General features: G+C 57.2%; 1 protein-coding gene across 1 annotated transcript in view; it reads right to left on the bottom strand.

Annotated features, from left to right (window-relative positions):
* Positions 1-170: 170 nt before the first annotated feature.
* Positions 171-13,434, bottom strand: part of FAM163B (family with sequence similarity 163 member B) — a 28,751-nt gene continuing 15,487 nt past the window's right edge. Inside the window, exons 2-3 of the mRNA XM_019728957.3 lie at positions 2,922-3,037; positions 171-2,265 (exon numbers count right to left, since the gene is read on the bottom strand). Coding sequence (XP_019584516.2) covers positions 1,867-2,265; positions 2,922-3,014 — 492 coding nt within the window. The 5' untranslated portion in view covers positions 3,015-3,037 and the 3' untranslated portion in view covers positions 171-1,866. The remainder of the gene's footprint in view (positions 2,266-2,921; positions 3,038-13,434) is intronic.

Here is a 13,434-nt window from a genome sequence, read left to right as displayed (position 1 = left end):
TCCCAGAAAGTTCCGGGGAGGAGTGTAGACTGGTCTGGAGTCCCAGGTGGACTGCGGATAGCAGCACGGTGGGCTGGAGGGGAGTTTTATTGGCTTCTGCTGTTCCCAGGGAGCAGGCAGCTTCCCGCAGGCCCCACGGTGGAGCTGAGTGAACTCACGCGGACGGTGCGTCATTTCAATTTGATCTATGAATCTATACAGAGGATAGAGACCAGCGAAGGAAATAGGAAAATGGAACAGAACAGCCACAGGAAGTGCCAGCTCCTGACGCTCACCTCCCCGCCCGCCCCCACCCCCCACCCCTCACCCCTAAGCTAATGCATCAGAAACAAACTCAAGTTCACAAAAGAAGGGGAGGTGTGAGTGGAGCTTTGGGAAGCTTTGGGATGAATTCCATTAGCATGTCCAAACTGAGGCAGGAGGAGAAAGGAGGAAGAGGGAAAAACTGGAGACTGCTAAAAATAGTAAGCCTTCACTAACTCCACTCACGTCCAGTCCAGCCATCTCAGCTCCCTGGCACTTTCAAGTAAAAGCAGCTCAGGCGGCTCATGGCTCACGGGGCTCACGGAGGGCCACTTGCCCTCAGAGCTTTGTCTTTTAGGAAGCCAGGTGGCTGGGGAGCTTGGTCCGTCTTCCTGGGCAGACAACGGCTAGCTTACCCTACCCTGGAGTGCCACGGCTGGGCCCAGAGGCAGAGAGAGCCCTGGAGAGGGCAGGGGGCTCTGGGGACCATGCTCTGGAGAGCGCATACTGCCTCTACCTGGGTCGGGAGCTGCATTCCCCACAGTGGGCACCCCTGGGTCTGGGGCATTTCTCCAGGGTGGCCATTGGGCATCATTTCCCCAGCTGGGTCGAGGGAGCCGAGAGTGGGCTCCCGGGGAGACCCCAGCCCCGCTGGGAGCTTGGTGGAGCATGGGCTCAGTTGAGGTCTTCACACAGAGCAGGAGCAGGGTAGGGGTGGCCAGGACCTTGCTCCCAGATCCTCCTGAGAAGCAGGTGGCGGGGGAGAGCCCGGGTCTGTCTCCCGTGGGGACCAGAGTTTGAAGGGCTCCCAGAGGCTGAGGCCTAGGATGGGAGGGCCTGTCTCAGGTCTCAGGGGAGTTAGTGGTCTTTTAGTCCCTGGTCCACGGCTCCGTCTACCTACCATGTCAGGGCTGAGGAACAGGCTGTGTATTTTAGTGTGGACACTCCCGAAGCAAGTGGCCTCTTCCTCCCTCATAGCAAAAAGCCAGTTGGGGCTGTACATCCCCAAGGCCCACCCACCCCTGAAACTGTCCCTTCTAGGGGGGTCTGCAGAGAGGCCAGTTCAACCTGTGTCTCAGCCGCCTGGCACTGAAGCCAGAGGTGTGTATGTATGTGGGGGGCAGACAGAGCCCCCCCGTTCTGGTTGGCGGGACAGAATAATTGGTCCGAAATTGCCAGGGAAGCCTGGCTGCAGGGCCCCGAGCCTCGCTGTGGCCACCCTTCCTTGAACAGGTAGGTAGACTGAGGCCCACACGTGTAGGCCATGCAGCCACCATGTAGCTGGGGCTGAGATGGGAGCTACTTTCCATCACACCTGTAGTCACGGCAGGGTGGCGTCAGGAGCCCTGCCTTGCTCCGCAGTCCTCACCTGGATGCAGCAGCTCGCCTGTGCTGCATCACATCACGCCGCCTCCCCTCCAGCCCTGGCGACCCCCACCCCGGCCACACCTGCGTTCATTGCTCCTTATCCCGACAGTGAGCCCTGGAGCTCCTGGAGGGCGGGGCCCAAGGCCCCCCAAGCCTGGGGCCCCCGTGATGACAGGGATTTGAAGAAGGCTGGGCGGAGCTCGGGTCCAGGCCTGGGGCCAGGCTGGCGTGCCGTGGGGACCCCCCCATGGTGGCTCAGACGTCGGTGCTGATGCTGCGGCTCCGTGAGAAGGCCTCCCGCATGGCCGAGAGGCGGTTAGGGTTCAGTGCCTGCAGGCCCCCAAAGGTCGCGGGCGGAAGCTCAGCGTCCTCCTGGCTGAAGCTCGTGTAGGTCACTCGCTGCCCGCCGTTGGGCACGCCCTCGTCCTCGGGTCCCTGCAGGAGGAAGGCAGGCGGCTCGTAGTAGGAGCAGCTGCGGCAGAGGGCCCGGGCCTGCGGCGACTTCTGGCTGAAGGACGTGGAGGCAGCCGGGTAGAGGGCAGGCCCGTTGGTCAGTACGAGGTTGCGGTTGGCGTGCAGGGGGGGCAGGCTGGAGTGCACGGCGAAGTCGGGCTCCTCCTCGTCGTCGTCCTCGTCCTTCTTGCAGCAGTAGTACTGTGGGCAGAGGGCAGGTGACCCCGGGCTCCCACCCACCGCTCACGACACCACCCACCCCGGGATGGGCCAGGCTCAGACCTGGTCCCGGTAACTGGCCCCTATGGGCAGCTCCCTCAGGGAGCTGACCGCTCTGCAGTGAGGGAGTCTCACAGCAACGGGAGGCAGGTGCAATTACCATCTCCATTTTGCAGGTGGGGAAACTGAGGCACAGAGGGGTCAGGCAGCCTGAAAGTGGCAGGGCTGGGGTTCAAGCCCAGGCAGTCTGGCCTCAGCCTAGTTCATGGGCACTGGGTTCTGCCTTGGCCTGCACGTGAGGCCTTCCCTCCTCTCAGGTAGACACGGGGCCTCAGCTGGCCCTAGTTTGTGGGTGGGGGGAAGGGAGAGCACAGGCGATGAGTAGCACAGCCCAAGTGCTCACCCCTGCTCTCCCCTTGACAGGTGTGTGCCGTTGACTGAGTCCCTTACCCTCTCTGAGCCTCCGTGTTTGGGAAGCCCTGGGCTAGGTAAGCCAGGCAGCTGTGGTGAGCCCGCACAGGTCAGTGAGCCCCCACAGGGCGGTTTGCTTTGCACCTTCTTCAAAGCCTGACTCTTCCCCCTGTGCCCCTCTTCCTGGGCCCCAGCTGTCATGAGGGGCTCCCACTGCTGCCCCGTACCTGCAGTCGGCAGTAGCACAGAACCGCGATGATGCAGAGCAGAATCACAGTCGCCAAGATGCCCCCGGTTATGACCACCGTCCCGGCTGTCATCCGCCCCCTTCTCCATCAACAGCCTGCAACACACAGCAGCAGTCTCACCGCATCATAGCTTCCTCACTGTAAAAGTCCCCCGTTCTAGTTTAGAAAGCTGAGGAAACCCGTGGAAAGGAGAAAGGAACATCCCCCAGGGCACATGCAGGAGGCAGGAGGGGTCTGGCCGCGCTGCCTCGCCCTCTCCCAGCTCCGGTTTCCATTCCACATCTGTGGAAGGTGATGCTGACAGCCCCCACCCTGGCTCCTGGGGGTTTGTGACAATTTCGTGAGCGTGTATTTCAGTGCTCAGCTTAGCACTTTCAGTGAATGGCGCCCTTCCAGCCTGGCTGTACAAGCGCGTGCATTTTAAACTTACCCAAATGCAGCCCAGCTGAACACATGGTTCTGTAACCTGCTTTTTCACCTAACAAAACCATCCTTATTTTTCCGTATCATTAAATTTTCTCATGCAACATAATTTCTAAGCCTATGCCATTGTATAACATAACTGATCCCTTCTCTTTAAAAATTTTAATTGGGGTAAAATGCACGTCACATAAAATTTGCCATCGTGACCATTTTTAAGTGTAAAGTTCAGTGGCATAAAGTACATTCACACTGTCGTGCGACCCATTTCCAGAACTTTTTCACCTTTCAAAACAAAACCAACTCCTTTTTGATATGTAGGCTGCTTACATTTAAAAATATCTTTGAAGCCAATGTTTTACTAAACATCTTCATAGCTAAGTAACTGGAGCCACTTGAATTACAGAATCCAGTCCAGTGACTTTTTCAGGGTAAATTCTTAGAAGTGGGATTGGTAGGTCTAAGGATGCACCCTTTGCAAGCTCTTTATTGTAGAAAATGTCACAGAAACGAAAGTCGAGAGAAGGAACAATGCTGTCGCCAGCTGCGCTCTTGTTAGCTTTTCCAGCCAGGTGCTGATAAACCAGTTCTCAGAAGGAAAGCATCCTGACTTGTACCATTTGCTGATGTGTGAGGTGTCACGATTCTCACCACGGCTGGTTCAAGTTACCAAGGTTAACAACTCTGACAGGCTTGCAGAATTCCTGGATGGTTAACACATTACCTGTCATAAACCAGTAGAAGCTGGCTTCTACACACACTGCCTCAGTTTCCCACCACTCATTTTTCTTTTCTTTCTTTTTTTTTTTTTTTTTTTTTGCAGAGGGATGGTGTGGGGGTGGGGTGGGGGGCAGTTGGAATATTTTAAAGGAAATCCCAGAGCATATCATAAATACTTCAGTGCAAAATCTGACAGGTGAGGACTTTAAAAAAAAATACCCAGTCTGTGTTTAGCGTTCTCCAGTCCTCTCCAAAATGACTTTCTACAGTTGGTTTGTTTAAATCAGGGTCCCGCTGTGGTTGGCTCTTTTGACTGTAGAACAGTTCAGTTCCCACTCACTGTCCACCCCCTCCCCGCCCCGTGGTGTTTATAGAAGAAACTGGGTCATTCATCTTATAGAATTTTCCATGTACTAGAGCTGGCTGGGTTTCCTCCTGTGGCACTGAGCATGTTCTCCTATCACCGTTGCGTCCTCTGAATTGGCTTCCAGTCACATCACTCTCAGGGCCCCGGGACTGCTGTCACAGAGGCTGAGATTAAGCAGTGGGTGCAGCTGCTGTCAGCCCAATTCTTTTGTTGTAAAGCCCATCGACCTTCCACCTAAAGTTTTTAGCAGCCACTGGGGATCATTACCTGAGTCCATTGTTGCATGAGGGGTTGCGAATACTGCCTTTTCAAGTGCTATAATTTCTTCTGCATTTATTAGCTCCGGTTTTCTTGGAGGAGTTTTCCCGGCCCCCAGAGGTCATCTGGAGGCACAGTCCGCAGAGGGGACACCTGGACACTCACTCCCTAACTTACCAATTTGCAGAATAAGTGAGTGCCCCGCGAGGTTTGTGGTTTTCTAGCGTCACTGGGATCTCCTGGTTTTTCTGTATTTGATGCGTTTCAATCCACTGCAGCCATTACTCTTTTTGACGTTCAAAGGACCCCATTGGGACCGTGGGTTTTCAGTCCCCTCCAAGTTGGCGCTTGTGTCATTCTGATGCGACCCCCTCACAAATCCTTGAGGACATTTTGCTTTTAGGCACAAGATGTCCCGCTCATCGTACCCCAGACCTGGGACCTATTGTTTCTCAGCGACACCCTGGATCGCTTAGTGGGAAGTGGTTTGCAGAGAACACAGTCTGAGCAGTAGACATGCTCCCTGCTCCTGGGCTGCCATTGGTTCTAGGGTTTTTCAGTGACCAGAGCTGCGGATACTTTTTTTTTTTTTTTGCCAAAGGAAAATGAAACATGAGCTCATACTGATGTTTCCACTTAAAATGAGAGATTTCAGGGTTTTTATTTGTTAACGGTTGATGTCTATATGACTTTTACAGTACCAACCTTATTTTCTAATAACATACACTTCATTACTTATTTGCATGTCCCCATTATGTATCATAATTGAAAAATAACATTACCAGTGTTTTTACTAACAAGTCTACTGAATAGAAGTTGATTTTTGTTGTTGTCTTTATCCCCTTAGGGATGTATAGTAAAATTATTATTTCAAGGCCGGTTGAAATAATTCTTCATATGATTTTCTTCCCACCAACTCAATTACTTCTGTTCATTTAATCCAGTTAGTGTTCATTTTTTTTAAAAAAAATTGGTTAAATTTTGATTGGTAGTTGTAGAAAATACTTGGTTCCAAAGTCAAGAGCATAAAACCAGGTGCATTCCGAGAGGGCTTGCGTCCATCCCCGCCCCTCCCCCACTCTACCCAGAGGGAAGAGTTTTCTTTGATTCTGGGTTTATCCTTCCATTGCTTCATTCTACAAATATAAGCAAATACACATTTCCTTCCCCCTCTTAAGCGGAAGTGGCCTTCTATATATGTACTTTCTGCATTCCTTCGCTTCACCTCGAAGTCTGTCCCCACATGTAGCATATCTTCCCGGGTACACGGATACCCCAGGGGTCCCTGCAGAGCCTCACACGGAGCCTGCCCACTCTGTCCCCCAGCTGTATTGTGCGCAGGAGCCCGGCTCACTCGGCCAGGTCCCACTGGTGGGCATCTGCGCAGCTTTCCACTTTTTGTGGTTACGGGAATATGCAGTGAAGACCTTTTGGTGGGCATGTTTCTAAAGTTTTTGCTAAACCTGCCAAAGACTTGCTGGAATCTGGGCCAATTTTTCTTCTTCCAGGAATGTGTGAGAATAACTGACAGACAGGGTTTTCGTTCAGAGACTCCAGGTCTGGCAGTTGGTAGGTCCGGAGTGAAAGGCTGAGCCCCTGCGCTGGGGTGGGGGTGCTGGGAGAGGTCTGGGGCGTAGAGGTTCCCTGAAGACGTGTCTGCCAGGGCCAAGTGGCCTGGGAGGCAGCATGGCCAGTCAGGACGAGCGGGACCTCTGTATACAGATGGAGGGGACGTGGGCATGTACTGACATGGAAGGTCTTGCCCAGGCAAAGCTGGGTCCCGTAGCTCAGACCCCTGACAGACAGACAGACAGAAAGGCAGATCCAGATAGACCCAAAGCAATTAGACAAGGAGACACAGACTCACAGACAGCTCCAAATTCAGACAGGCGCAGACAGGCAGATCCAGACAGCCTGACCGACAGGCCGGAGTCAGGAAGACACAGTGCAGGCCACACAGACAGAGCAGGAGCCCGGGACCCCTGCATTCCTGGGCGGCCTGCCGGGCAGCTCTGACCTGCCCTGGCCCCTAGGGCGGCTGAGGCCAGCTGGCCCGCCAGCCATGCCGAGGGTGCAGGCCGACCGGGGCCTGATCCAGGGAGCTGGCTGTGCAGATGAGGCGGCCGGCGGGGGGACGCTGGGGCGGGCCGGGCCAAGCCTCTGTCCAGATGCATTTCACGCTCTTCACTGAGGTGAGGCAAAGCAGAGGGGCAGCCGCCTGCAGAGCACCGGACCGGACTGCCTCACCCCCTACCTTCCAGCAGCGCTCAGGGGGCACCACACCCACCTCAGCCTGGCCCTGGAGTGGCCGGAAAGCTGGCAGCCCTCCCCAGTCTTCAGAGCGGCCGTGGGAGGGTACGATAGGCTTTGGGACCCCAACTTTGCAGACGAGGGAACTGAGGCTCAGAGAAGGGCAGGGCCACTTCCAGTGATCCAGCCAAAGCCAGCAACCCATCAGGTCCCCGCGCATCATCCCGGCAAGTGGGCCCCATCCCAGCTGAAAGTCACACGAGCCCACTACCTGCCATGGGGAATCCAGGGGCGTCACATTCCCATCGTCAGGTCCAGCGCTTGTCAGGCAGGCCCCCTCTCTGAGGCCTCACACCAACCTCACAGGGTGTGGGCCCCTCCTTTGAAGATGAGCAAACTGAGGCCAGGAGAGGGGCTGTGCCCAGATCCCAGCACCAGTACACGGCAGGGGCAGGGGCAGGGCCGGTCTGCTATACATCACGGCTCTGGGCAGGCGTGTGTCCCACGCCCCCAACCGCCGAGCCCCACGTCTCTGCTGTGTCTCTCATGCCCTGCACTCCATGGTACCTTTGTAGGAGCACACTACTGCAGCTGACAGGTCTCGGGGTGCCAGCCCAGCACCCCCTCCTCTGTGTGTCCTGTCCCTGAGCCACACGCCTGGCAGCTGCATTTGTACCTTCTACTGCTACCGCTCTGACCACAGCTTGCTGAGGGGGGTGGTGACCGTGTGGCCCAGGCTGGGCCATCAGCTCTGTCTCCTGGGAAATGGAACTGGGACCTGGACACTGGCCAGTCCCTGCTGATCACTTGACCTTGGGGAGACACATGGGTGCTGAGCCCGCAGTCAGGGTGGCACTGCCAGCCCCGTTGTGGAGTGTCAGAGGAGCCGGTCCAGGAGGGAGAAAGGAAGGACACAGGTGCCCCGAGAAAGCAGGCAGTGGTCCTGACTCACGAGCTTCCGGTTCCCTCCCCAAATCTGCAGAGTGACTGTGTGAATACATCACCTTGAGTGCGTTTTTGCTATTTACACCCAAAAAGATGATCATGGTTCCACTTCATCGATGAGGGAACTCACTGAGCGTGGGAGAAATCTGAGGTCGTACAGGGATTCAAGTCTGTGCAGGGAATTTCAGCGCCTCCCCTGACACCCCAGCGGGACCCTGAGAATCTGCCTGGATCTGCCTCCAGGTAATGTAAGAACAGGGCTTCTCTGTGCCTCAGTCCCCTCCTCTGTAAAATGGAGGGAACGTCAAGGATTCACCAGACGGCAGGGGTGCTGTGCTCAGACTGCCCCTGTGAATATCTGTGTCCCTCTCTGGGTCTAAACCCTCAAGTCCCTGAGAGCGCTGGGAGAGGCCACACGGGACACACAGTCTCCTCCCAGGTCTGAGATACAGACGGCCCCTCGCTCCTGGCTCTGGGCTGGGGGGGCCTCCAGCGGCAGGCAGCCTGGCGGCGTGACGGGGAGGGTGCCGGCGCAGGCCAGGCGCCCAGGGCTGTCAGCAGCCACGGCTCCGACACCCGGGCCCCGTCCAGCTGGAGCATGTCAGCCTCGCTCTGCAGATACATGCACGCCCAGGGGCAACAACGTCCGCAACAGGCGCCGGTCCCGGGCAAGGCCTGGCCAGCAGACACTCGCACCACGGCCTGACATCAGTCCTCAGTTAACTCTGAACGGCCCCTGAGAGCAACATGGCCTCCCTGGGCCCCCCCTCCTGCCACCTCTCCGCCCTTGCTGTATCCCACCTCCAGGGTGCCCTTCCCTCTGCTTCTCCAGGGCCCACCCCACCATCAGGGCCCAGAGCATGCCCCCTCCTCCAGGAAGACTTCCTGGATTTCTTTAACACATACACAGGACCTCAAAGTGCCAGTGCTGGGAAAGACCATGTCTCACATCTCCAAGTGGGGTCGGGGTGGGGGGGGAAGGCTGAGGCCAGTATAGGGGACAGGGAGGGGTGGCTCATTCGTGACCTCATACAGCAAGTTAGTGGACAAGCCGCGACCAGAGGCCCCTTTCCCCAACTCCCACACTTTGCTGCCCTCGCTGAGCCTTTCAGACCTCCTTCTTGTGCCTGTAGACTCTGCCCAGCTGGACACTGAGATGACAAGGGGTCTGTGTCCTGCTTAAGAGGGCGGGCAGGTGGGAGAACCTCCTGCCATACACTCACTGGTAACCCTGGGTCACAGGCCTCTCTCTGGGCCTCAGTTTCCTCATCTGTAATATGGGTATGGCAGGGTTTAGACAACCAATTCCTGCCAGGTCAGGACTTGAAGGACGTAAGTTTGTATCTTTCACCAGCCCTGCCTGTGAAGGGTCCGGGTGGTCAAGATACATGACAATATGAGGATCACGAATGTAAAACAACGCCAGTTGCTGGTCCAAGCAATAAATCAAGACAGCATCCCACAGGGTGGGCTGAGAAGGGAAGGGCTGCAAATGCTTGGATGCGTGCTTGCGTGGGAGCTTAGAGGGAAGCCAGGCTGAGAGTGGCTATGCTGAGTGACCGAGAGACCAAGGAAGCGAGCACTTTGAGGCTCAGGGATAGACAGGGTGGTATGGCTTTGCGGAGGCCAACGGGCTGCTTCCTGGAGGAGGAGGCTTCGGCGCTGTCCTGCAGGGACGGCCGTCTAACTGGCTGGGCTGAGAGAGGAAGGAGAGGGCTGTGGGTGGAGGGACAGCACAGGTAAAGGCTGGCCGGTAGAGAGATGCCGGGAGGCCCAGTGACAGCATGGTGGAGCCCGCCTGCGCACTGCCAGCCAAGACAATTTGGCAAGTATCTCGCTGAATTGCTAACGTGCCCCCTGGGACCATAAAGAGTTTTAAAGCTTTATAAACAGCTTTGCTTCCCTGTCCCCACCCCTGGTTTTTACAGGGACAGGCTGTGAGATTGGGCCTCTCTGTACACCCCACCCCACCGCTACGGTCTGTGAAGGAGTCCCCTTCTGATAGCCCTGCGTCTCCTGGGAGGGTGGGGGAGCCAGCCTCTTTATGAGCTCCAGGTGTCTCCTGTGGCATGAGGACCAAATGGCATGGTGCTGGGGGCGGGGAGCAGGAAACACCTGGCAGCAGAGCCAGACGCCAGCCCTCCACCTGCCTCCCCCCGCAGAGCCCCCTGCCCTGGCAGAAGACCCCTGCATGGCTCCATCTGGACCACGTATCCTGCACGTAGTTTCAGACTCTTCCATTTTCCTCTGTTCCTCTTGCTCTATCCACTCCTCCCTGCCCTGAAGACCTTGAGGACCAAGTCTCCATGGTCCATTGTCCCCACCCCATCAGTATCTTGCACAGTGCAGGGCACACAGCGATGCTTAATGAAAGCTGTTTACTGGAGATGCCCAAGGAGAAGCCAACCTCTGCACTGGCCGGGCCTCTGGCTCATCTACTGCCCCAGCAACTTCCAAACCCATGGTGCCCTCAATGCGGGTTTGGCTGCCCCATAAAACGCAGATGCCCAGACCTCAGTGGGTCTGAGTGGGCCCCTGAAATCTGTTTGCTTAACAAGCAGCCCTTCCAACCAAAGGATGGTGGTGCAGCTCACTTGCGGATGGGGAAACCAAGGCTGGGGAGCAGAGTGGTTAATATCCGTTTTCCAGGTTTGCTGCCTCCCATCAGCCCTTCCCCACCCCATGTCTAGTTGAGGGCTTACAGAGAGCCAGCATGCCTTTTCCTCCACAAACACATCTGTCTGGTTCTGAGCGCTCCTGCTACCTGGAAGCCCAAGGCCCCGCCGTGCGCAGGAGCGAGAGCCACGCAGAGTTCCTGTCTAGACCTGCTCCACATTTGTTCCTCATTTCACGCTCCACGGGCTCCCAGATTCCTGCACTTGGTCATAAATAGACGGGTAAGTGCTCAGCAGCGCTGCGGCTGGTCTCGATATTATCCAGAGCCTGGCTGGGGGTGGGGCGGCGGGAGCCGAGCCTGGGGACCGAGAGGCAGTTTCCACCGGCACCCGGAGCAGAGCGTCTGCCTCCAGGCTCCAGGCTCCAGGCTCAACCCAGCTTGGCTCAGCCCCGAGAGCACAGGGCTCCTCAGACCGTGGCCGACCAGGTGCCTGGGGGTGGGGCTGCGAGCCAGGCCTGTGGCTCCCTCAGGTCCCAGGCCAGAGAATGCCTAAACATGGGGATCAGTGCTGCCAGGTAGGCTGAGCGAGGCTGGGGCGCTCTTGTTCAGGAAACACCACAGATGCCCTGGGCCAGCCCCCTCTGTGACTTGGAGTCCTTGAGGGACCCCCAGAAAGCACACAGGGGCCGTGTCACTTTTTCCCGGCATTTCAGGGTTCCCGGACTTCTGGCAGCTCTCCCCAGGCCCCCGCTGAAGAGCCCCTGGGGTCAGCGCTGTGAGAGCAGGGCTTGCCTGTGGTTCACTGCTCTGTTCCCACTGCTCAGCCCAGCGCGGCACACAGTGGGTGAGTGGGGGTCTCTAAGCTCTTACAGAATGAACGGAGTTTCTTAGCTGGACCAGGGGACCGGGGGGGAGGGGGAGGCGGCAGGCTGGGTGTGATGGGGAGCGGCAGGCCCTTCTCTCTCCAGGCCTCAGTTCAACGTCAGGGTTAATAAGAATAGTGGCAGCGACGGCACAGTGCTGGGGGCATCTACGTTCATCTCATCTTACCCCATGACACCCCAAGGGTGGCCTGACTTCCCCAGGGAAGGGCAGGGAGCTCCCCACCTGGACACACCCACACTCCCCAGGCCATGTGGGGAGTAGGGCTCAGATGCAACCTCTTTGCAAGATTATTCCACCCCCATACTCTAGGGGTAAACTGAGGCTGGAAGAGTGAAACAACCCACCCAGCAAGCTGAAACTCGATCGGATGGCGCCGTGTCTTTGGGCCCCTGCCCAACGCACCATGGATGTGGCTGGAGTTAATCAGCCCACAGCTCTGTGGGCTGGGAGGAGAGGATTCGGGGCAGACTCCAGGGCCTGGGTGGCCAGAAGGCCCTAGGCCATGGCCAGGAAACTGGAGGAAGTAGGGGTTTAGCCCACCTGGGCTGGCTGGGAGGCTCAGCTTCCCCGCTGCCTGGGGACAGCGGGCACCCTCAGCTGGGTGGCCTTCCTGGCCCCCTGACACAGTCCCAGGCAGCCACTCTCCCCAACCTCAGGAACTTCAGAGCGTGGCGGGAGGAGCCCCTCCTGGCCTCTGTCAAGGAGCTGTGCCAAAGCCACCTGGGGTCTCCCTGGTCCTCTGGGGCAGCAGGCAGTGCCTGAGAGGCCCCCAACCCCGGTTATGCCAGTGGGCAGCTCAGCCCACAGGGCTCTTTTGTGAGGCAAGCTGCCAGGCCGTTCATGCCCGTCAGAACCTGCTCCAAAGTTAAAGCCCAAGTTGTCATTGCTGCTGTCAGGCCTGGAACCCCTGGCTCTGCTCACTGCCCTGCCTGCCCAGAGGAGTGGATGCTTGGGGTGTAGCTAGGTGTGTGGTCAAACGAGGCTGGATTCCCCAGCTCTGTGGAGGCCAGACAGCTGTGCCCCTCAGAGAGGGAGCCTGGCCCGGGCGACACCAGAAGTCTGCCAGAGTGAGTCTCAACTGCCCCTATGGGCCCCAAGGTGGTGGTGTGAGGGGGGGATGGGAGGAGGGCAAGGCACCCAGTTTCTGGCCACTGAGATCACAGTGTCTTGTCCTGGGGCCCCAGCAGACCCAGACCTCTCCTGTCTGACCTCCTTGTGGTCTGAAATAAATGTACACGTCTGTGCAAAAGTTCACAGTTCAGGGCAGACGGGTGGCTCAGTTGGTTAGAGGGCGAGCTCTGGGCAACGGGGCTCCCGGTTTGATTCCCACATGGGCCAGCGAGCTGCGCCCCCTGCAACTAGAATGAAGTCAATGAGCTGTGGCTCAGCTTCCGGGTGGCCAGATGGCTCAGTTGGTTGGAGCACGGGCTCTCAACCACAAGGTTGCCGGTTCGACTCTTCGACTCCCGCAAGGGATGGTGGGCTGTGCTCCCTGCAGCTAACAACGGCAACTGGACCTGGAGCTGAGTTGCGCCCTCCACAACTAAGACTGAAAGGACAACAACTTGACTTGGAAAAGTCCCGGAAGTACACACTGTTCCCCAATAAAGTCCTGTTCCCCTTCCCGAATAAAACTTAAAAAAAAAAAAAGAAGCTCACAGTTCACACCCATCTCTCTGGCAGCCCCCCTCATCCCCCAACTACTGAGGTTGGTGACTCCAACACAGTCGAGAAATCCACTCTTCACACAGACCTTCACACAGAGGTTACTTGGGCAACGCCAGACCAGGGGTTCCTCCCCTGCGCTCCTGCCCACGCTGCTCCACGGGGTGTCTGGACAGGCTGCTGCCTCCTTCAAACACCTGGGTGGCTCCCCAGTACCTCACAACAGTAGTAAGTGCATCATCCTGTCTGGAGCACCACCTGTGCCAGGCGGAGTGTGAACCCTCGCAATCTTTAATCCCTAGGAGAGACTGAGCACTTCATTTTACAGACAAGGAAGCAGAGCCAGAGGGCTGCACCTAGGGTCA

The sequence above is a fragment of the Rhinolophus sinicus genome, chromosome 16 (genome assembly GCF_057876585.1).
Source record: "Rhinolophus sinicus isolate RSI-liver-muscle chromosome 16, RSI-T2T, whole genome shotgun sequence".
NCBI lineage: Eukaryota > Metazoa > Chordata > Mammalia > Chiroptera > Rhinolophidae > Rhinolophus > Rhinolophus sinicus.
The sequence above is the reverse complement of the archived record's forward strand: the minus strand, read 5'-3'. Positions and strand labels throughout refer to the sequence as shown.